Source organism: Drosophila teissieri, chromosome 3R (assembly GCF_016746235.2).
Source record: "Drosophila teissieri strain GT53w chromosome 3R, Prin_Dtei_1.1, whole genome shotgun sequence".
In the NCBI taxonomy this organism is placed as follows: domain Eukaryota; kingdom Metazoa; phylum Arthropoda; class Insecta; order Diptera; family Drosophilidae; genus Drosophila; species Drosophila teissieri.
In genome coordinates this window covers 23,923,163-23,947,178 of record NC_053032.1, presented here as the reverse complement: position 1 = coordinate 23,947,178, position 24,016 = coordinate 23,923,163, and the positions used below count along the sequence as shown (strand labels likewise).

General features: G+C 44.8%; 3 protein-coding genes across 5 annotated transcripts; 1 reads left to right on the top strand and 2 right to left on the bottom strand.

Annotated features, from left to right (window-relative positions):
* Positions 1 to 90: 90 nt before the first annotated feature.
* LOC122620267 (NFX1-type zinc finger-containing protein 1) lies at positions 91 to 3,240 on the top strand. 2 transcript variants are annotated; one of them, XM_043797649.1, is made up of 5 exons: positions 91 to 357; positions 419 to 1,404; positions 1,465 to 1,632; positions 1,689 to 2,852; positions 2,912 to 3,240. In XM_043797649.1, the coding sequence occupies exons 1-5, from the start codon at positions 231 to 233 to the stop codon at positions 3,200 to 3,202; spliced, it is 2,736 nt and encodes a 911-aa protein (XP_043653584.1). In that variant the 5' UTR covers positions 91 to 230; the 3' UTR covers positions 3,203 to 3,240. The 2 variants fall into 2 exon arrangements, with proteins under 2 accessions (XP_043653584.1, XP_043653585.1); XM_043797650.1 differs by having other exon boundaries at positions 91 to 406; positions 498 to 1,404.
* An 862-nt stretch (positions 3,241 to 4,102) lies between these two features.
* Positions 4,103 to 23,344, bottom strand: LOC122620260 (CCR4-NOT transcription complex subunit 6). Of its 2 annotated transcripts, XM_043797639.1 has the most exons (8): positions 22,844 to 23,344; positions 22,231 to 22,262; positions 21,914 to 22,042; positions 21,662 to 21,848; positions 21,345 to 21,520; positions 6,237 to 6,305; positions 5,591 to 5,903; positions 4,103 to 5,530 (listed from the first exon to the last, which is right to left on the bottom strand). In XM_043797639.1, exons 2-8 carry the CDS (start codon positions 22,235 to 22,237, stop codon positions 4,753 to 4,755), a joined length of 1,659 nt encoding a protein of 552 aa, XP_043653574.1. In that variant the 5' UTR covers positions 22,238 to 22,262; positions 22,844 to 23,344; the 3' UTR covers positions 4,103 to 4,752. The 2 variants fall into 2 exon arrangements, with proteins under 2 accessions (XP_043653574.1, XP_043653575.1); XM_043797640.1 differs by lacking the exons at positions 21,345 to 21,520; positions 21,662 to 21,848; positions 21,914 to 22,042; positions 22,231 to 22,262; positions 22,844 to 23,344 and adding an exon at positions 6,824 to 7,736.
* On the bottom strand, positions 16,366 to 20,250 carry LOC122620259. Its single transcript, XM_043797638.1, has one exon. The coding sequence runs from the start codon at positions 20,195 to 20,197 to the stop codon at positions 18,452 to 18,454; it is 1,746 nt and encodes a 581-aa protein (XP_043653573.1). The 5' UTR covers positions 20,198 to 20,250; the 3' UTR covers positions 16,366 to 18,451.
* Positions 23,345 to 24,016: the final 672 nt, after the last annotated feature.

Sequence of the window (24,016 nt, the reverse complement as noted above, 5' to 3'; positions counted from 1 at the left end):
TTAGCATGTACCAAATAATATTTAATCGTTTTAATTAAATAATTTTAATACATGCTAATAAACAAAAATGTTATTTTGCTTAATAGTTAATAAGCACACTTAAAAATGCCGCTGAGACAAATGAGTTATTTTTTAATGAATTATGCCCACATAAATAAGCTTCACTGTAAATTGCACTTCGCACTTGTTAGCATTTCAATTGCGATTTCAACGCATTCATACTAAACACCATGTCAAGTTCAGATGAAGATTGGTTTAACCAGGATGAGGACAAACTGTTGCAGGGCCTGGAGAAGACGCTTAAGTCCCAGGAGCTGAGAGCGAATGAGGAGCACATTGAAAGCTGTCCACCTGAGGGTAAGTGTACCTTACGAATCATCAGCTGTAATATTTGTACTATCGAGCTGTTTGGTTCCAGTGGGAGGGCATTACTTGAAGCAACTTAGCCTGGAGGCCTCTTCTGTGAGTGCCGGAAGTGATGGCAAGGCCTCCGGTAGGTTTTCCCTTACCGAGTTAACAAAGGCCCTGAAAATGCCAGCCGTCGACATGTTCTTATACTTCTTGTCCGAGGATCGTGATCTCTTCGTGAATCAAGTGCTGGCCAATGATAGTGTGAAACGAGTTGGCCTGTTCGTGGATGTCCTGTGGTCGCTCTGCGAACTGGAGTTGGGTGGATTTGATGAAATCTTTCTGTCCGCTTTCAGTCGGCAGACGGTCCTTCTGGACAAGATCAAAAATCTTTTGCAGGCCAAAGCCGCTGTGGCAAAATGTGATGCGGATTCGGCCCTGATATTAAGCCATATTAAGTGGATGCTTCTACGAGCTCATAAGCATGGCGTACTTAGTCGCCAGGGCTACGAGTTGGTGGAACTTTATAAAAAACTGGCACCTTCCTTTAAAAGCGACTTGATTGAAGATCTCGAAGCACTCAGCGGTAACTTTTCACATAATGTCAAGGGACAAATTTATCCGACGCTGGACAAGTTAGTGGGCAAGGAAGACACTAACGCTTCCAATGATGAAGAAAATGAGCTTTTAGTGTCCAACAAAGTGGTTCAATATTTGAATGCACAGCGAAATTTACTTAAGGACGATTTTTTAGAACCATTAATGGAGTTTGTGCAACAACTACGCAGCGAAACGGATGTTGATGAGTTCAAGCAACAGGGCCTTGTGTGGTTCAATGCGCATCTGACTTTAAATCCGCAGTTTGCGGAGGCTCAGCGTCACAGCCTAGTTTTCTTGAAGGTAAAATCTACCGAAGCATCAAAGAATGACTATAAGATTTGGCTGCAATCCATAAAATCTGGGACACTGCTCTGTCTTACCACGAGTCTCGCCTTTGATGATCTAATTCTGGCTTCCGTTGGCTATACGGAGCCAGAAAAACTAAAGGAGGATTGCGTAAGATATATGTTCATCATTACAAAGATGAATGCTCATAATATTTATTTACATCCGCAGCTAAGTGTGCAGATTGTCAAACAATATAATATTGGAAACATCTACGACCGACCACTGATCATGTTCCAGGCGCCAGTGTTTTTTGAGCCTTATCTCAGGGTCCACAATTACCTGAGCACCTGCAGCACAGAGCAGTTTCCCATGCGTCGCTATATTGTAGACGGAGAAGTAAGTCTAAGCGTAAATGAACAACTGAAATTGATTCCACTTTATCAATTATTTAGTTGGAGATACCACCGCCAGCGTACATGAAACCAGAGTTTAAACTAAGTTACAATACAAAGCCCTTCACGCTGGACAAACTACCCGACGATTTGCCTTTCAACGAGAGTCAGAAAACTGCATTCAAGGAAGCTTTAACCAGGGAGTTTAGCATCATTCAGGGACCTCCAGGCACCGGAAAAACACACCTTTCTGTGGAGTTGGTTAACACTTTGATACAGAATGCCAAAGCCCTGGGCACGGGACCCATCATTGTGCTGACCTATACCAACAACTCACTGGACAAATTCCTTGTAAAGGTATCGCAGTACACCCAAGAGATTCTTCGCTTTGGCAGTCAGTCGCGAGATCCGCAAATATCCAAGTTTAATGTGCGTACCATGATCAACCCGGATTTGGTGCCACCGCGCTTGAAGCGAATTTGGTGGCTGGTTAATTGCGAATACAAGGAAAAGTTTCAGAACCTACAAGGCCTGTACGCAAACTTTGATGGCAGCGAGGACAGCTACCAGCAGACGCTGGCGGCTCAGGAGCAGCTTAATCAGGTGGCCGAGCGTATCGACACACTGCGCATGATTTTCCAGTTCTTTCTAGCGAGGGACAAGGACGTGCTGGCCATGACCACCACGTGCGCGGCTCGCCTTAACTTCTTGTTTAGGTTGCTGCAGTCAAAGTGCGTCGTCTTTGAGGAGGCCGCGGAGATTCAGGAGGCACATATCCTGGCCTGCCTAACGCCGCACACACAGCATGTGATCCTTGTCGGCGATCACAAGCAGCTGCAACCATTCACCGGCAGCAGTAAGGTCCCACAGATCTCGCTCTTTGAACGACTTATTGTGGCGGGTCTGCCATTTTCACTGCTCAATCTGCAGTACCGCATGCGACCATGCATTTCCGATCTCCTTGTGCCCAGCATATATGACGAACTGCTCTGCTCGGAGTCAGTAAAGGAATACGAAAACATCCGCCTGATGGCTAAGAACTTATACTTTGTTCAGCACAACCAAACGGAGCAACGTACCACTGATATGTCCATTGAGAACCTTTACGAAGCTGGCGTGTTGGCCAAATTAACTGAGTTTCTGATTCAGAAGGCCAAATATAAACACAGCGATATTGCGATACTGTCACCGTACAATGCCCAAATAGAGTGCATCAAGCAAGCGGTATGTTAGCAATACCTAATACACATAACTTGGTCGTCCAATTCTCTTTCCTTCTGCAGCTTCCCCGAAAGTATCGTTCCTCAGTGCAAGTGGCCAGTGTGGATAGTTTCCAAGGCCTTGAGGCCAATATTGTGCTGCTCTCGCTGGTGCGCAGCAATCCGTCCGGCCAAATTGGGTTCCTTCGTCTAGCCAATCGAGTGTGTGTGGCTCTTTCTCGAGCTCGCTGGGCGCTGTACATCGTCGGGAACCTGGAGATGCTGCAGCAATCCTACCCAAAGCTTTGGAGCCCAATTGCCCAGCGTTTGGAAGAGAACAATGCCATCGGCGAGGCTTTTCCGATCAGTACCTGATTACCAACTAATTAAAATATGTATATATGTACATTTGATTTTCTCTTGACTTTATTTATTTTGATGAGGGGTTTCGGTGATTGAAGATCGCCTGCCGATGTGCGCCTCGTTTATGCCAGCAGTTTACAAATTGAATTATCCAGTTATACCTCGACATTTTATGGAGTTTACAATGAGGGCCGGACATGGAGTTCTTGTGTGTGGTGAAACGTTTCCATAGATGATGGTTTTTCGGCCATTCAATACTTAAAAATACTTCTTTCGACATTTACTTTGTATTTTAGCTGCACGCATGTATGTACATATAGTTTATATTTGTAAGATCTCTTTAGGTCTAAATATGCACAATAGGGTGGGTGTATTTCTCATCCTTCAGAATCGGAGGAGCGGAAATTAATTCATTGTAATAGTTTCCGGCCCAGAATATTTGACCGATTCCCATCCACACAAATCGACCTATCCCAATGCATTCAAATCAAAGTCCGTCGACCTATTTTTGAAGCTTTCTAATGTTATACATTACATGAATCTGCGCTGCATTATCAACTAGTTAAAGGATCTATTTTACTTTGCACATCCGGAGCATTAACGCTACAGTTTACTTGCCTGGCCGAAATAGTTTTTATACACATTAGCTGTATGTTGTATCTCTGTAGTTTTTATAACCCTGACAGACTCAATTTGGAAAACGGTTTGATCAGTTAGATTTGCATAGGTTCTTTTTACTTAGATATCTTTTGTTTTACTTTTTACACAATGTAATTTACTTTTCACTTAATGCATAATTGGTTTCGGGGAACTTTTAACGAACGGCTGCTAGTAATTTTTGTAAAATGAAATCGGCTTAGATTTACAATGTGGATGGATGTGGGTGTTTTCAAGAATTTAACTGTTGACATATGCATATTGTATATAATGGATTTATTCGATAGTGAAAACGTGCAGTTGATAAAATCAAAACGAGAAGCGCGCAAGAGGAGTGCAGCAAGTAAATTATATTCCTTCCTATTACGATTACGATCTTAGTTAATGGGTTGCATCGGTGAGCACACTTTGCGATCCAGCGCACAAAGCGGCGGACCTCCACAACGTCGTCAGCTTATAACTTAGGGTTCTTGAGGGGTTGGTGGTGGTGGGTACAAGAGCTGAGGGACCGGATTAGAAATCAAAGTTTGTCGTATCTAACTTAAACTGAATTTTGATGCGAGCAGATCGCCACGTCAGTTGGGAGCGGGATGTGGAGCGGTAAGCTGCTTATCCGCCGGCGGCGGGGGATTGGCTGCTTTTCTCGCCGCTCCAAGAGCAGCCGTCAGACGATGGCATCCGCTATTGCTGCAGCTCCGACCCCTATATCCGCCCGGGATCATGAGTGCACCGCCTCCACTTCCACTTGCAGCTACACCGCCACTCCCGCTCCCACTCCCACTACCGCTTCCTCCCCCGCTGGCAGCCGACGTGCGCGGGGCCGCCGACGCCGTCGTCGTCGTCATCAGGGTGGTACTGGTTGTGGTGCTGTTGCTGGTGGTGGGTCTGCCGCGTCTATTCTATTGCTACCGGCGATTGATCAGCCCGTTAGGAGGCGCCTGTTGGCTAGCCGTATGCATCAGCTCTAGCTCGACCAGTAGTGGGAAGTGATCGGAGGGTATGTGCGGATGTGGGCATCCAACAACCTTATTCTCGCGCAGCCAGTCATTGGAGACGGGACCCAGCAGGCCCAGCGGCACCATGCCCGTCTTCGTGTAGAAGATGTAGTCGATGATGCCCTTAAAGTCGAACGTATAGTTGGTGTGCGGCATGATGTCCTCGTTGTAGGCGGAGGCTAGCTTGAACGAGTGCGTAAACTCGTTGGTGTCGTTCGAGAGCAGCCGCTGCAGGCAGGACTTGTAGCCCATGTCCTTGAAGTCCAAATGATCCATGGAGACCCGGCCCTTGCCCAGGAACTCTACCACGCCTGAATCGGGCAGCGAGTTGAAGTCACCGCACAGCAGCAGCTGGACAGCATTGGAGTCGTTCTTGTGACCCGGCCGGAAACTGTGGCTCGCCTCGTCGATGATCGTCTTCAACTCATTGCTGAGCATCATCGTCTGGATGAGCTTGACGTCGCAGAACTCAGGGTCCCAGTGTATGTGCGCCGTGCAGACGAGCAGCGGCTGCGAGATCTGCGTCACCTCGGACATCGGCTCCCATGCATTCTCCTTCACCTTGAGCAGGGCGGCCAGACCGATGTTATCCTTAGGCATCACGCGGTTCAGCATGTTGTCGGAGCCCTCGGCATTGGCCATTGCCAGCTGATTGAACTCGATCAGTGACTCCTTGATCAGCGTAAATCTGTGAATTGAGATCGCTCCATTAGTTACTCATCCAATAGGGATTTACATTTGTACTCACTTGGACGCCCTGAAGAATATCGCACAGCCATCCACGTACTTCCTCTCCAGCTCAGACATTGTCTTTGCTCGCGACTTGGGGGAGAAGATGCCTTCGTAGCCATCGTTCTTGAGCTCCGGCAGGAAAAAGTGGTAGAACTGCTCCGTTTCGATCTCCTGCAGACTGATAATGTCCGCTGCATAGTGCCGTATCTCGTCGATTATCGACTTTTTTCGGTACTCCCAGCACAGCGCCCACGTTGGACAGTATCCGTACATTTGCCGCGTCGCGTACTTGTCGCAGAGCACATTATAGCACATGACCGTAAAAATGCCTACGGGTAACAAAAGGTATTTATTAATGAAAAGCATATATGAACATATGCATAGTAGTGCTTTTTATGAAACCAGTGCATTCTTAAACGTAAAATTGGAAAGGTAACTAATAATTTTCTGGGGTTATCGCTTTTGTGGAAGTTATTTTTTAATTTTAGGGCAATTATTAATTAAAACAATTTATCTCAACTACTCTCAAGTACTTATTACTGCTAAAAGACTTGTCGATGGAAAAGCGGCTTGTTTAGCTATCTAGGGCAACTGCAATTTGCTGGCTAATAGAAAATTCTTGTCGGCCGATTGACGGCCATTAGGCTTTAGCTACAACTTACAGGCTGGTCGCGTTTTGTTGGGCTTGGCCAGTGGCAGCCAGGGCCTCTGGGGCGGTGGATTGACGGTAACTGCAAAGATAAAAGCAAAATAAAGAAGCGGATATGCGGTTAGTAAAGTTGGGCGAGTGAAAATGCCAAGTTGCAAGAGATTATGAAACGAGCACCCGCACATAAAAGACCCCACCACACACACGACACACACGAGCACTCAGTATCGGCTATCCCACTGACACACTGCTGCACTGCACGGCTCCATCCACGTTCTCCCACAATCCACAACCACTTATCTCCTCCCCGTGGAAATCCCCCATGCCGTCCACTGGGCGCAGATTGCAAGCGGTGAAAGTGACATGCACAAGCAATCAAATTGCTTCCGCCTTTGGGTTGCCCCAGCGCAAAAGCGGCAACACCAGTCCAAGTCAGGTGGTGATTCGCTTTTTTTGCATAAACCACTGAGGTGCAGAAGTGATGGCGACTTACTCGTACCTAGGATCTAGGTACTATACTACTACTAAAGATGTTGTGGCAAAGAACAATACGAGTAGCAAGTACCATAACCCATCACTGGTGCTGCGGGAACCACTTACTACGTGATGAGGAAGCACTGCTTGCCTGCCTACTGGGACATGTGCTCCTCCAGCTGAGAGGAGCATGCTGCGGTGTGGCGAAACCGACCTGCGGTGTCTGCGGCAGTTGGGCGTAATAGGAGCGATGTTGGTGCTGCTGCTGCTGTTGCTGCTGGTGGCGCTGGTGATGCGCTTGATGGGGGTGGTGCACCATCAGGTGCTGGTGGTGCGGGTGGAAAATCTTGCGAGCCACACCCGCGCCGCCGTTTCTCGAATTGGTAGCCGTGACTGGGCCGCTGCTTACAACATTGTGCCGCAGCAAAAGGGAGCCACAACTTGGAAACGAACTGGGTGTACCGCTCGGTGGCAGTGGGAATGTGGAAATGTGGAACCTAATCGCTCCGATGGCCAGCGGCTTGGACTCCTCTCTGGCGCTCTTAAAGCGAAGCGGTAGCTGGGTGGCTCTGGGCGATTTGTTTTGCTTTGTTTCGCGAACTTGTTGATTGTTTTTGCATTTCTTTTTTCCCTCTGGTAATTTTGTGCAAGCGGTGACGCCGACTAAAAACTTTCACTTTTTAATAAATTTTGTGATTTTTTTTTCATAATTTTGTTGCTGTCTGCGCCTTGTTTTGTTTTCGGTTGTGTTGCTATATATTTATTTGTATTTTTTTTTTCAGTTTTTTGTTATTTTTGCTGACAGCCTTTAATGACTACATTAACACAGCCTTGATTGCATTTTAATTGTACAATTCGTGTTTAGGACCCAGGCACTCTTGTTGCTCTTTAATTATGCAAATGGTTATTTAATTGAAACGGCACACAATACAATTACAGAAGGCGAAAATGAGTCACCGAAATGAGAAAGGGTTGAATAAGCAAACGTAACGCGTGTAGTTGAATGATCGTTGTGTTTGAAGCACTCGTATTAACTAAAATGCTTGAATTACAAAACGCCAAAACAAAAGACTTTGACAGCGAACTCAATGCCAACTCTTGTAAGCAAATAAATAGCATTCTCAAGTGGCACTGCTCCTCATCATCATCATAATCATCATCATCACGGGTTAAAGGTGCTCGGTTCGGCAGCTTAGGTTACGAAACTTTTACCAGTCGACTTTCAAGCACCCACGCACCCACTCGAAACAGCAATGTGACCCAAGTGGGACGAATGGTAAAAAATAATTTCACCGAATTTGTGAGTGATTACCCCATGGACAGGTGTAACAAAAGACAGGCACATCGGAAACACTTTTCGTTCGACGAAATTTTAAAACAAATTTGTTCAGCCAGCGAAGCGTGCCACAGTTTTTAGCGGCTTGTGGGGAAAGATGGCTAGCTGTTTGTTGGCATACGTGTGTATATCGCAAATGGTAAAAGGTAAGGGGAAGTTACTGTGGAAAGTCACAACCCAATTTACCTACTACCCACCCAGTGAAATGTGTAAGTTATTAGCATAGCATAGTCTATCATTCGTTCATATCAGTTTACAGGGTAATAATTGGAACTGGGATCTACTCTATTATATTGTTTGCACTATTTGAGACATTAACACTACATTTTCGATTTTATTTGTTATATAATTGATATGTTACCCTCTCAGCTTAGAAGCAAATTCGCTGTTTGCTCAACTTTGAATCGGAGTTCTCATTGCCAAAATAAAAGTGAAAACGAAACCTGTTTCTCCATACTCGGGTGGTAATTGAAAGATGTTTGTTCGGTGCCCTACTTTTTGGCACGTTATTCTGTGGGTTCTCTGCTGTCAGATGTTAATTGACTTGGAGTAAGTAGTATCATGACTTTCAGTTGGGAAAGCACAATGGCAATTGCAATGTTCCCAATCATCGACAGACAAGACTGTGCACAGTCTCCGATCCTTTCCTTAATCCAGCAGCGCGATCAGTCATAAATTTCCAACGTCACACAATCAAGATTATTTACTGCCTAATGGATGCATATCAATTATGTTTACTCTCTCCTGACACGGTTAACTCAACTCAAAGTTGCCATTCGATGGTTCAATATTCGCCTCGTAGCCTCCAGCCTGATGTCACGCCATATCGTGTCGGCCTACTATATGCCTCCTCCAATGCCTCCCCCATTTGGAGGAAGGCTCCTCTCACCACCACCGCCCACAACCCACCAGCAACCAGCAACAACCTTTCCCCTGGATCTTCATTTTGGGGGTCCCTCCTCGGGCGCCATTAGAAAGCCCTTTCTATCCAAAAGATTTCATGGTCGCTGCTTGCAGCGTTTGAAAACAAAAAGAAACCAAATGAAATACAATAGCGGGCAAGCGGAGAAACAAAAAAAAAACGAAAGACAACAAACAAAAGTTCGAAAGGCAAAAACCCAAGTGAGCGTATCGAAAAAGAAAGTGAAATTCAAATTGAAATTTGGTGCGATTAAAAACGCCAAGAGGCCAATATGCAGAGCCTGTTTTGTAAGTGAGTGAGTGGTGTGTGTGTGTGTGTGTGTATTGGCCAAGCCAACGATTTCGTATGCACAACACGTTGGTAAATGGAGGCGATGGCAACGGAGGAGGAGGTGGACTCCAGCGGAGTACGAGTAGTAGAAGGAGGAGGAGTTGTGGAGAAGTGGAGGCCAGGCCCGAATAGAAAACAAAAGTCAACTCGCCACTTGCCACACTTCTGCGAGCACTGCAATTAGATAACTTGTTTCATTTGCACCAGTTTTTTCTCGCTCGATTCGATCGCGGCAGCAGCAGCAACAACAGCAGCAGCAGCGACAGCAATTGACTGCCAATGTTCAATGGCGTTCAGCAATCGCAAGTTGCAAGATGCAAGTTGCAAGTTGCAAAGTTGCTGCCTGCTGATTGCCAGTTTCTGACTGGTATCGGCTGTCAGTCCACTTTAGTCGCCTTCGCCATCGATGGTATTCGATGCGATGCGATGCTTCTCCACTCCACTTCACTCCAAGACAAGCTGGCATTAAAATCATAATAATGAAACACAATTTAAGGTGCACTTCAGGCACTACAAATGGGGTCACATTTATAGCGTAGCCCGTCTTCATTAGCGCAAAAATAATGAATTTGCACTGAAAAGTAAGACGATGCTTAGTAAACCAGTTAACCAAGAAATCAAAACACTGCAGAGATCCGAAACAAACTGCTGCCTTTTAGCCTCCATTAGAGCACAAGTCACACGATATTTTTTGGGGTGCCATTTGTAATCGCTATTCTGATGGCCCCAGCTGTGAGGGGGCTCAGTTCTGTGCACTTGCATACGAGAATATACATATGTGCGTGTGGGAAACCAGTTGGACAGCATTTGGCGCTGCATTTCTGGCCGGGGTTTCTCACACACCACAGATCGTGCTTGAACGTGAGCGCCATATTCAAAAGACTCCAATTGTGCTGCGTCACATGGAAAATCAATTGAAAATGTGCGCGCACAGTGATTATGCACAGGCAAGCGGATGACGAGTGGCAACAGCCACAGAGTGCAGAGGAGCATAGGAGCTGAGCACCCCATCTCCACCAGCACAGCACAGCACAGCAGTTGCAGCTCCATTCGCAGACAAGACACTGGCGTGGGCTTTCTTTCTCCATGAAGCAACCCAAGCAACACACCACAAAAAACATCCAATGATTAGTCAACACATTCAATTGATTCTGAGCATTGTTGGTTCTATGAAGTGCATTTAGGGGAAATTATCTATAATTATCTGTAATTGGAAAGAGCTGTTTGCTCTTAGCTTTCAGTTTAGAGCTAAAATATGTATATTAAGAAGTTCATGCTGTATATGTATATCTGCGATTTGCAAAGCTGTTATTGATTTAAATTTTAATGAACCAAGTTTCGGAATGCCCTGGGATTGTATGATAAGACTTTCGCCATGAATGGGGCACACATAGCACACAGTTTTTCCCAGTGCACGAGGTGGCAGTGGCAGCATCTTCGTAGGAGGCAGCGGCTGCCTCACGCGATCCAACGGCCAACAATGCCGCACGCTGCTTGGTTACGTTTATTTTTCTTTCGCTGATCCACTTTTAAATCTTTGCGCGCACTCGCAGTCGAAGTCGCAGCACTCAGATACTTTCTCTCTCCCGCAGTTGGAAAGCGGCGACGAGACAACTGCCTACTGCCTACTGATCACTAAACACTGAACACTGCCTTCTGCCTTCAGCCTTCAGCCTGCCTCCTGCTGGCATTGACACAGCCTGCAATGGGCCATCCACACCAAACCAAACCAATCCAATCCAATCCCATCGAATCCCAGGCAGACTCAAAAGAAAACAGCCACAGCACACATTCATAAATCGCCAATAATTAGAAACTACTGGACGCTAAGTGCTACTCCAGATACTCTGAGAAATGCAACTATAATAACGTTCATTATTCAAATAAACCAAATACCAATGAAAAGCAGTAATAAATTATATTTTACGACATTAAACGAAAGGAATCGTTCGTAAATAATACCAATAAATAAATCTCTACATGCAATGCATTAATCCTACTCTCTAAACAATTTTTAGAAAAATTATAGTCAGCATTTAAAAATAGTTCAAAACCAAAGCGGTTGAATATCTAAAATAAAAACGAAATATATGTGCTCGTAAATTAGGTTTTTATTAATTCCACATTTTTGACTAAGATTGCCAAGTTTTAAAGAGGTGAAATCGTTGTTTCGCAACATTTCACCACCAGAAGAACTAATAAATTAACCCATTTCAAACTTTTTTCATCAGAGAGATGTACTGGGGCAACAAGTGTGATTAAACTAATATATTGGATAAGTAAGTTTCTTTTGGCGAAGCAAAGTGCTAAAACTCGTGAGGTCTTTAATTATTCTTAAATACTAAAAATGACTGTGTAGAGAAATCGCAGCAATGATGCATGGTTTTTTCTTCTTCGCTTTTTGCCTCTTCGCAACGAGGGGTCTGTCTTAAGCAGGAAATACTTGATTTTTTCCCAGTGCAGTTCGGCCCATTCCCTGGCCATTAAACTTTCTAACCATTTGCACTTCCTTTTACGCAACAACAACCTTGATAAGCCCAAAAAGCCGGGCCAAAAGCTGAAACAACCGGCAAACGAAAACGAAACCAAAGCGAAATGAAAACAGGCTGTAAGCTCACTTCCGCATTTAAAACAATAATAATAAAGGCGAAGCGGCGACCCAGGCGAAAAACATTTCCGATTTCAGATGCATATTTATACGAAATATGGGCCAATTATGCGAATTACTCCACACAAAACACAAAACCAAAAAAAAAAAACTGGAATAAAAACCAACGAAACAAGCAATGAAAATAAAAACGGAAAAAGCTTCGCAATGACAAAGCACAAAATAATATAAAACCCGGACAGAAAAAAAAAAGTTCACATTTCGTAACCGAAATAACCGTTAACATTCACAAAGGCGGACAAAGGGGCGGGCACAGGGCACAGAGCGGAGGGGCGTGGCTCGGCAGCGGGCCACAAATGATCAGCCGCTTTGTTACTGCCCTCGCCACACTATTATAATTTTTGGCACTAATATCATCATCATCGTCGCTGCTTCTTCACTCCCAATTGCAGTTATAAATACCGGTTTCGCTATATAAATAAACCATTTCGGTTGTTTGGGGCCGTTTTGTCATACTAAACGGAGCGAAAGCCGGGGTATATTGGCCAAAAAGGTTAGCGATATAGGCAGTACACGTCTTATATAAAAGCATATGATAATGAATGTTATGATAAAAGAGATGAACCTATCTTAAAGTTCTTAAGGGATCCTATAGGTTTCTAGTACTGACACTATAAAGAATTGGTTTAAATATACAAATATTAAAGTAAATCTGTTACTAATATAATTAGTTTATATTTCCCCATTTTCGTAACAAAATCCTTTATTTTTTCCTATCTTATCTGATTCCATTTGATCCTCTTATATCCTATTATATCCGTATTATATCCAATATCCTATTGATCCTGTTATATTTCATCTTAACTATGAAATATCTTTACTTCAACAGTACATATAACAGTAAATGTGTTTTAATATGGGTCAAGTGCGTTTTACAGGGTACTGTCCCAGTCCGCAGGGTGCGCTATATTTTCGCTCCACTTCCTCTTCCCACATTACGATTCGGCATGCTCCACTAAATCGGCAAACGTTGTGGGAATCGATGACGCCGCGATGCGTTTAAAATGCATTACAAAGCACAAAGTTGTCATAAAAATTAAATTAAATAAAAGCCGAAAACGAGAAGACTTACGTATGATAAAGCGACCGGAGGGGGCAGGAGATCATCAACCGACTTAAGCCAATTAAACGATTAGGTAACAGTTACAACAATAACAATAACAGCAACAGCAGCATCGTATGCAGCAACACACACACACACACAAAAACCATCGTCATTGGCCAGAAAAACGGATGAAAAAAAAGGCAGCTGTAGTAACAATAAAGCTCAGACGAATCGAGTTATAAACCTACATAGAGGGGCAGCATTTGTACAACCAACGGTGGGCCACTGCGACTGGCAAGTGGCAAGCGGAAAAAAGCCAGAAACAGAAAAAAATTAATTCATGTTGTGCCCATTTCGTGAGCGGACACAACAACAAAAAATGGTACAAAAGATGAGGAAGAATAAGTTACAACAAGAAGCTATGGTCGGTTTTTGAGACCGAACATCGGTATACTCTACAAAATCAACCCTATCAGTCCTTAGATCCTTTGTGCTGATTCTGAGGATCATAATATATTATAAAGGCTAGGATCCTAGCTATACCCATTGTTAAGAAGGTATATAGTATAAATCTTTCTTAGGGCAAAGTAGGTTACAGCTGCGACAGCATTAAGTGGCAGAAAGAGTTAGGAGTTAACACCGGCCCTTTGGCCCTTTGGATCTCCGACCACTTGATTTATGGGCTCCAAGCCACGATGGTGCATCTTCGCTCTTTCCCCGGAAGATTACGACACAGGCACAGACACTAGACACCACCATCCTCCATCCAACAAATGATTTCGTCATTTGGGGCTGCAGCGACGCATTGCGAGATCTAGTCTTATAAATATACATATATTATGTAGTAGTCAATCTGGCTTCTGGCGCAATGGCAATGAAATGGATGAATGGCCAAGTTGGCTGGGCTTAATCGCTGCCTCTTTGTTCTAAAGACCATCTTCTGCTTCTGGGCTTCCAGTCGCCACTGGTGACCTAATCAAACTAACGATCATCTTTAGGAGGTGGGGAAAGAAGAGTGACCCAATTAACTTGTGTTAGGTAATACTGGCATACTTTCCGTTCTGTAACATTGGCTTTTCATTCATAGGGATTAATTACTATGAGTTGGTAAGCACGTTACATTGGCTTGGTATTATTTTAATTACATTTAACCTACTTTTGGCATGTCCATATAATGTTTATTAATATTATAATAGGATCCCGCTGAATTCAACCGAAAATCGAAAAGAAGTACGTGACTTTTAATGACTATCCACACAGACTGGCAGACAATCAAATTTACACATTGCCCAACATGAATACAACATTTACTCCGTGGAATTATTATTCAAAAAGTGGAGCCCTTCATCTTGCATCGAGTGGCTCATGAATAGTGTGGGTATAGTTTGGCTAATGGGCCAGACAAGTGGCAACCGGCAATTGTCTGTGAAAATCCACAGTCAAGTCGACACGAGAACGGCTGAAAAGAAAATCAACAACGTTTGCCGGCAAAAAGCAAGAAAACCACTTTAAGACGACCCAGCGAACGAGCAGACGGCATTAAAAGTGAAGAATAAGTGTAATAATGACATTTGTGTGGCCGTTAGCAGTTGGATTCTTAACTGTTTGACATTTTGCGTAACCTTTTTCGAAGACATTTGGCCTTTATCCCGATTAACCGCGTTTTTTTTTCTCTCTTTGTGTTTGCCCCTGTGCAGAGGAAGTGGAGATAGGAACTTGGGCAACTCCACACCAAGATGAGGATGAACTACCGGGTGTGTGTGGTGTCTGTATGTGGCCCACTGAACTGGCCAAGTTAATTGGAAACTGAAACTTTCAATTTCATGGCGAAATGCTAATTTCCAGCCAAAGAAAATTCAACTGGAAAAGCGGCTAAACGAATTGACTAGAAAACTCGGAGGAAGTGGAGGAAAGCTTACTAAAAAATAACAGAAATGGAAAATGGAATGTGTGTACCCTTACTGAAAAGAGAGAACATTTAAATACAAAACTTTTAAAGCTTTGACCCATTTTAATTTATATGTACTTCAAGTTAATAACAATGTATAAACATTTAATTATATTATTGAAACTAGTTTATTGAGAAACTACATCCGTTCTTAATACTCTAGATTGTAAATTTAAGATTTAGTTTTTTAATTGATTTATTACGATTCAAGTGAGCATGTTGATTTCCCAATTGGACCATAAGCTTTTCTAAACCATCTTTCATGTCCAAAAAAATTGTCATTTCGAAACCGCAGCGAATAGAATGACAAATTAGAAATACCCGCAGCTGGGGAAGAAGGTGAGGAAAAACAATTAAACTTCAGGGGCCAGAAGGAAAAGCGAACAACTAGCATGTTGGAAGACGCTAAGAAAGATGGCCCCGCTTCGTTGGCCACCGGCCATATCATCTATGACCAAGAACAACAACAACAGCAATAATAACAACAACAGCGAAGCAGTGCGACGCATTTATTGACGTAGCCAAAACACATTAGCCACCGCTGGCTGGCTGGCTAGCTGACTAGCTGGCCGGTGGCTCAGTGGCTCAGTGGTGCGGTGGTGCTAGATGGCGGCTGATGGCGCAAACAGTGTTGCAAATGACCCAATTATCCACTGACCCACTCAACGCTCGTCCGCTGTCCGGGTCCGCAGTGCGAACCATCAAGCATGGAGCACGGAGCATGGAACTCCAGCTCGGATCTCCAGAGGTTTGCCGGCTATTGCGAAAGAGCCCTGCCGATGTTGGAAGCTGACCTAACAAGCAGTTAGCCAGCTAGAAGACTGCTGGCTAGCTAACTGACTAGCTGGTCAGAACTCGAAATGAGGCCCTAAAATGGAGACATTAATTAGCCTAATGACGGGCACAAAATGCCCAGAAATTAATTTGCCAGTTACGGTTATGACAGCGGTTAATCTTTTTGCGAAAGCCGGCACAGCAAAGACAGCCCATCCAACCAACCACAAGCAAGCAGATTCACCCGGGTGAAAGGTTCCCACTCAGCGGCACTCGGTAATTGAAATCTGCGCAAGCGATGGCCTTCTCCCAGCGATGAGCTTCCTCCTCGAATGTTTGGAAAGTTCATTTTCGAGTGCCGGTTGGTGCAGTGCGTCTGGGAATTCGTTGGATAGGCCCAGAAAAAACGTGGCGACTTCTGTTTGTTTTTCCGGCTCCGAAATGCGGCTCAAACGTGCCTCATTATTGATGATGGAGTTTGATTTTTTGTTTTCCCCCATTTTTCATTTTTCTGTTTTTTTTCAACACCTTGGAATTTTTTGGGGCTATCAAAACAGCAATCAAGTTCTTTTTGTTTGACATTTTTGTTTACACTTTTTATTGGGTTCTCGTTCGGGCTTAATCAAAATAAATAAGTTGGCCATATTGTGTTGCCGTTTTTCATGTGTGTTTGGGTTACAAATGCGGTGTGTATTGATGATGGATTTTGGGGGGTTTAGGTTAACTATAGGATTGTTATTTGTGCAAAAACGATGCTTACGAACAAACACAAACTACACTACAATAATACAATAAGAATGCGGGAGCGCGCCGCGCACACAATACGAACTAGTGAAAATATTAATTAAATAAATTAGCTTCGAGTGGTAATTTCTATCTGGGGAATGGTAACACAAACTGTCTGCCGGAACCTGCCAATGGAAAATCTGTGACATTTTCCAGCGCCGAGATGCTGAGACAACTCCGATTGCTACTCTCAGCCAACACGATTCGAGCCAAGTTAATTTCAGCCAAGCCAAACCGAGCCAACTTGAGCCAAGTTGAGCTGGTGGAGTCGGTGGAGTCGATGGAGTCGAGCAGAGCGGAGCGGAAAACTTCAAGCAATTTCTGTGCGCGCTGCGCGTTCGTGAGTTTCTTTTAATTAAAAATAAGGCGAAAACTTTTACTCGCCGACTAACTGCAGCACAGGTAAGCAGGTAACTAGGGCTGCTCTCGATTTTCAGATTTAGATTTTATGCTTGGCGATCCCAGTCGGAATTAATTGTGCACCAGATCTTCGTTCGCCTGTTTTATGCCCCCCACCACTATTCTTTCAAAATTGCAGACAAGTCGAAAATGCGAATCTTAAATCGAAGATATAACGCGATATATAATCAACTGTATGGAGCGCCGCAGAGAATGAAACTCTCACTTTAGGCTTATGAATATTCAATTGGAAAGAATGAGTTCTCAGCTCGATACGAATCTTCTGAACGATGTAGGTTTGAGTTTCTTTATTCGTTGTAGGAAACTGAACAGGGCTTGGTGAAAACTCCTCCTCCTTATTTAATAATAAATTAGCTGACCCCTTTGGGTCCAAGCACAGATATAAGCTTTTAGTAGAACATCGCTATCAACCACTAGAGATCCAACCTGTTGTTGTGTTTGCCCAATATAAATATAACTTATTGGCTATAAAAGTTCACGTTGTAGCGCTTCGAGTACGGACTAAGTAAAAACCAAACCAACTAATCAGTTAAAATCAAATAGAACCCAAAAAATACATAAAGATACAAAACTAACATGTAGGAACGTTGCCTAAGCTCTACGATAAAAATTAACACACATGGACCGACCTACACCCTATATCCCTATTTATAAATCCCAGATTTTGGGAAGTACAGATTTTGGGTTGCTTGGCTTTTTTGTTTTGGGCCCAATGGAATAACGTTAATGCACAAATAACAACAATTGAACAACTAATTGTATGTGTAAGGTAGTAAGATGGAGATATGGGGGTATATAGTTAAAGTATCTCTAGAGTTCACATCGTACATCTACACGATTTCTACAGTTTCTTCTTCTTTTTGCGCCACAAAATCTGCATAAGAGTCGCACCCTTCCCCGTAACCCCCACCCGCAGCTCCGTCATCTGTGGATCTGTGGTCTTGGCAAAAAGAAAAAGAAAAGAAAAATGTCTTAAAAAATACAGATATACAAAACGCCGCCGCTGACGCTGCCGCTGCCGCCGCCGCAGTGAAAGTGAAAGTTGAAGTGGAAGTCGGACTGGGATTCGTATGTACATGGTTTCCAGTCCCGGCCTGTCTATATAAGTTTCCATTTAGCCGGGGATCACATCCAACAACCAACAGCCTGCTTGCCTGCCTGCCTGCGCCCATTTGGTCAACTCGTTGGCCTTTTGTTTTTCGCTCCGATCACGTCGTTGATGGTGATGGCGATGGTGATGATGATGATGATGTGATGATGATCGCCTCACATGTGCGTTATATCCATTTAATGGGTTTTCTTCTTTCTTCGTCGCGTTCGCTGGAGTTGCGCAACTTGGGTTGGGTAGAAATTCAAAAATCCATCGAGTAGATTTACATTTCCCAATTCAAAAGCGCCCACGCATCGCCATCTCGTCTCACGTTTCTCCAAATCGTCGCAAAATGAGCCACTTTCTGGGCTGCGATACCGCGTCTCGTTTCCCATTTTCATGGCTTTGGATTTGATTAGTTTTCCACTGGCATCGTCACGAGATGGTGGAAAACGCTGGCTTCAGCTTACCCACCGTGCCCAATATCAGCCTGGTGGGTGTGGCCCGGCTGTCTGGTCCCAGTTTGGCAGCTGCCACTTGGCTGTCATCGTGGCTGCCACCTCCACTAGGCTGCCTTCCTCCTCCGTGCCACATCAAACCCAAACTGTTGGTGGTGGTGGTGGTGGTGCTGCTGCTATTGTTGTTGCAATCCACGAGAAAATCCAAGGCTGTGGGCGTCGCATCCGTCAGATTCAAATGCTCAAAGTTAAAGACAAGACCCGATCCGCAGTTGTGGCTGCCAGCGCTATCCAAGCCGCTGTCGCTGGCTGCACCCGATCCAAATCCCGATCCCGATTCCGATCCAGCGTGATCCACCGCATTGCAGGTCTCGATCAGCTTGCGTGATATCTCGTTGAGACTCTCGTCGAGCAGCGTCTCCGCCTGGGCGGAAATCGAGGAGGAGGCGTTGCTCAGCTTCCCGCCTCGCCAGCAATTGCCAAACAGATCGTTGGCAATGTTGATTCCACTCAGGATATCCCCGTAGCCGGAATCATCGCTCAGGCATTGCGAAGGTGTGGTCACTGCGCTCGGATGACTCCGCTGGGATCCGATTACGCCCACTTTTTCCGCCCGGCTGCTATCGCCGGTAATGGGAGCGAACTCCTCATTGGTCTCCTCCTGCAAGGCCAATGCGCTGGGCAGGCTCTGGCTGCAAATGGAGCTATCGCAGGAGCTGTCCGAGTGTGTGGATGAGGTGGACGAAGAGGACTCCCTGCTTCCGCCTCCTTGCTCGCTGGACGAGGCATCCGAAAGCGATCGCCGGAGCGGGTAATCCCAAAGCGAACGAAGTGGGTCACATTCCCGGCAGAAGCAAACACCGTGCGTGTGATCATGCTGCAATATTCCAGATGGTAGGTGGTAAGTTCCCCCCGCATTTGCGGTATAACCATCCAGTAGATTGCTAATCTTGGGTTGCATATCTGCCTCAATTTTGAGCAACACCCCAGTGCCCGGTTTGCGATCCTTCTTGCGGCGCTTCCTTGGTTTAATGATCCTCGGCAGACAGGTCTCTGCTGGTGAAGTGGCCTGATCCTGGCTAGCAGCATTGTTGGGCGTCTTCTCCTGGCTGCTGAGCACAGGTGGTGCCGAATTCTGATAGCGAAGGGTTCGAGATTTGTCAGCCAACTTGAAGCCAGCCTGACTGCTCATCGGCTGGTAGGCACTCCAGTTGGTGGCCACAGGATGATGGTGATGTTGTGGATGATGGTGCTGCAGCTGCTTCGGCTGCTGTTGCTGTTGCTGGAGATGCTGCTTGCCATTCTGCTGGAGCAGCGGCATGCCCTGGGCATGCACAGCTAGCTGGGACATAGTGGCCCCTCCAGGTGGCCAAGTTGGACATGTTTTGAGGGCGGATTTCCTCAGCAATCGCTGTCGCTGGGCTGGCGACAAGTGACTGGAGGCATTCGAGATGAGCGGTATGCCGGCGCACTCATTGATCCGCTGCTGGTTAACCATTCCGTAGCCAACGGGCTGGTGTGGTTGGCCAGTTGACTGAACTGCCCAATTGGGCGGTGGTGCAGACGGTGGACCATGATGCAGCCTGTAAACAGGAGCTGGGTGCTGGCTACCCGGCCAATGGGTCAACGCATGCTGGTGGTATCGCAGGGAAGCGTAGTTGGGCGGCGGTGGTGGTGGTGCTGCTGATTCTGGCGCCCTGTAAACGGCCACATGCGATCTCATACTGTTTTTGTCTTAGTCCCAAACTGAATCCTGTCGGCGGATCGAGTCGATTGCACATCACTTGGCCGCTTGGTTAGATTGATCGGCTTGAGCGCGAGCCACCTATCAGAGAGGCATTTCGGTTGGCCAACAGTCGAGCGATTCCACCGCAACGAAATGAAAAGCGAACGCCAAGAAACTGGGACACGACGCGATCGCAATTACGAAACACACGGCGCATGCGCGACGCTCGCGAACGGGTTTCCACCTGGAGAGAGATTGGGGAGCAGAGTGGAGCTAGTGCGTCCGCCTCGTAGCCAAGCGAGCGGCAGACTGAAGTCAGCTGCTAAACGCGATCGACAGCGAAGCCCGGCTAACAGTAAAAGCCGTTAAGTCCAGTCTCTCTCTCTCTCTCTCCTTCTCTCTCGCTCTCTCTTACGTTCCACACTTGGCCGACACGAACGCTCAGACGCTCAGCCGCCGGCTCTCTTGTGGGCCAACTTGCATTGGCATCGGAGCGCGGCTCTTGGCTTTTGCATGTCGAGGTCGTGCAGTTCTTTTGGCCAACTCTGGCAATTGTTGTAATTGTTGCATTCAATTAGACATTTTTAATTGATGCCCGGGCATTATGTATTTTATTTTGGCATTAATGGGCAGCCGTGAGTTTGAACTTTAATTATGGCTTTGGCAACAGGTTTCATAGCCTGTCCTGGTGTGCGAAAAAAGATTAGCTAACTAGCTGCGATTGTTTATGGACGAAGAAATATATCTTTATGTTGTTACACCACTACTATATGTTTCACTATCGTTTTTGATCCATAAAACCAGGATTTGCCCTTAATCATTTGCCCTACATTTCCTAATAAACATATACATATATAGCACGGTTACATAAGATAGTTACATGAGAGGAATATCTCCCATTTGGAACTTCCTTTTTGTCAATAAGGTCCAATCAAGACCAATGAGATAGTTAAAATACCCTTGATCCCGCAGTTTCTTCGAAAACTTTCTCTTTTCGGAAGCCTTTTTTCGCGTGCTTTCCTTTTTACCCCACACATGCACACACGCAGCCCCACGCCAGACACACACCTGGTCCGGTCAGGAACAGCTCACGCACCGGGCGAACACACACACAGGGATTTAGATAGACATGGGGGGGACTCACATGACAAGTTGTCCAGCATGTAGGTGAGCAGTTTCTGCGTGCCGTTCGGCTCGTTGTAGATGTTCATGAACTCCTTTTGCAGCGGATTGCCCATGAGGCCGAGTATGAGGAGGTGGAACAGCTTGCCGATCTCGTAAGGCAGTACGCGCAGAAAGTTGTTGTTCAGCAGCAGTTCCCTAAAAGGAGGAAAGACAATGGAGTGGCTTAGTGAAATGCATGGATCATTGATCAATAGGGCCCGCGCCCTGGACATAATGATAGGACTAAGTTAACATTTTACAACGTAAATAGTTAGCTATGCCATCCCACAAACTCACCGCAACTGGATAAGCTCGCCGAGCTCTGCGGGCAGACTTCTTAGCTTATTGCTGGACAGGTCCAAGGTTCGGAGGCTGGTCAGCATGCCAACGTCTGCGGGCAATCGCAGCAGCTGGTTGTCGTTCAGGTAGAGGGCGGTTAGATGCTCAAACTCCCACAGCGACGGGCTGATATTGCGGACGCAGCCTGGAACAAGAGAATTTATAGAATTAATATGATATTTCAAGGGATTTAGTGTAAGCTATACCCACCAGTAATTTCTAGGCCACTCCAGTTCGTCTTCTTGCCAGCAGCGATATCCTCCTGCGACAGAAAGATCTGCTGCCTCCGATTGGCGCTGTCGTATTTGTCTTTGTTACGAGACATTTTATAGTGATTGCCTGTTCGGTATATATGAAAGATAGTTATATTAGTACATGCCAAATATGAGAGCGATCAAGTTAAAATCTGGAATTGTTTTAAGGAAGTTAGGGCTCATGTTAGGAGACAAAACCTCGCTTAGCAACAAAAATGAATGCTTTGAGTTTTAGCTTAAATGTATTTAGGAGTATTGGAATCAAATCATAACCTTTCATAATAACCGCCTGATGATAAGCGTCTCTGCAAAATATTAATAAAGTGGTTTCAATTATTATTTTGTATTAGTAAACAAAGGAGGGCTGGGGTTTGGGTTCGGTTTACATATCATGGAAATGCAGCTTAGGGAAAAACTAATAGCAGAACTAAAACTGCAATGATTAAAATGTTATTGTAACGTAAGAGATCGATATGAAAGATATCGCCAAACCTAATGCTTTTAAGCGATTAAAAGAAAAAATAATTATTTAATTTGGTATGTTTTATAGGTACATATTTTATTGATATTAAACTCGGATATCAGTTTTGGAACACTGTGATTCCTTTTTTATTGAAGATTAAATAGGAAGATTATAGAACTGCTATTGGCTTTCGCACAGCTGCGGATAGTAAATTGTAAATCATAAGTAAAATGCAAACGAAAATGATTTCGGTAAGCGCGCGCAAAGTGCAAGCACCAACACACATACACGCACACACACACACACAGAAACACTATACAGTTAGAAAGAAGAATGGCGTGGGCGGGCGAAACAAAAAGAAGGAAAGCCGTATGTCACACATTGGAAATCGAGGATACCAGGAACCTATGTATGTAGGATTACCTGGATCAGTTCACTTTTCCCAGGAAGTCAACTCAATCGGAAATTCGGGCTCAAATTTACTTGCCGCCTCTCCTCGCTTCACGCGCTCCTTCCGCTCTTTGCCCGCACTTACTCAAGGATTTTGAAAAAAGGAAGCCGCAGCTTGGAATTCTGCAATATTTGATATTCGTAGGGTACACTGTGAAATTTTACCGAGTTCTAACGATTTTGGTGCCTTTTTTTGGGTCCTCTATTTTTCTTATTTTATTTTATTTTTTTTTGCTGATTTCTGTGCGTGTTTGTCGGAACAGAAGCGACGATTCTGCTATTTGCCCTAAACGTTTTGGGTCGCTCTTTCTTCTGCTGCGCCTTCGCTTTTCATTTATTTATCGCGCGACTCGCTTTCATCGTCGTTTCTTGTTTTTGTATACATGGTGACCACTCGGAGTTGCCACTCGGTTTTATCAGCAGACGGAACCACGGCAAATTTTGGCCAAAATGCGTGCTTATTTGACCAACTGAAGTTCGGCCTAGTTTTCTGATAAACTGATAAATGATGTTTGTTTGTGAAAAGAACTACTCGAATGGGTTTTTAGTCAAAACAAAACAAGCGCACATCACACACATTTGCACACAAGACGCACACACACATACGGTCACAGAGGTGCAGGGCTGAAAATAAAAACACGTAGATATTTCGTACTGTTTGCTTTACTAGCCACTTTTTTCGGTCAACGTTTTTTTTGACGAGAACTCGGCTTTCAACGCGATATATTTGATGTATTTTAGATTACAGGATGGACGATTTATTTGTGAATTTAGCCTGCTGCTGCTATGTGTAAACTCTCGTTCTTCGCTTTCCTTCGTTTTCCATTTCTCTTTTGTGCGCTGGTTTGGCGTACGCGGAAATGCCCACTCGCTGTTTATCGACTATCGAAAAAATTGGCAAGCAGGGCTTCCAACTATCGTAGGGCGAAAGTAGCTAGGTTATAAAGAAAATGTACATTATTAATGACAGTTTTTAAGGCCTTGTTAATTGTTAACGTTCTTTTTCTTAAATACCTCCTCTTGTTAGGGATACTTTTTTTTTTTATAAAATCACGAGTTCTGCAACATTCATTGGCAAAATAAAATGTAGTTCAATTGGTAGTGAACGAAAAAATTTAGCTAGAAACGAGCTAACACATTATAACA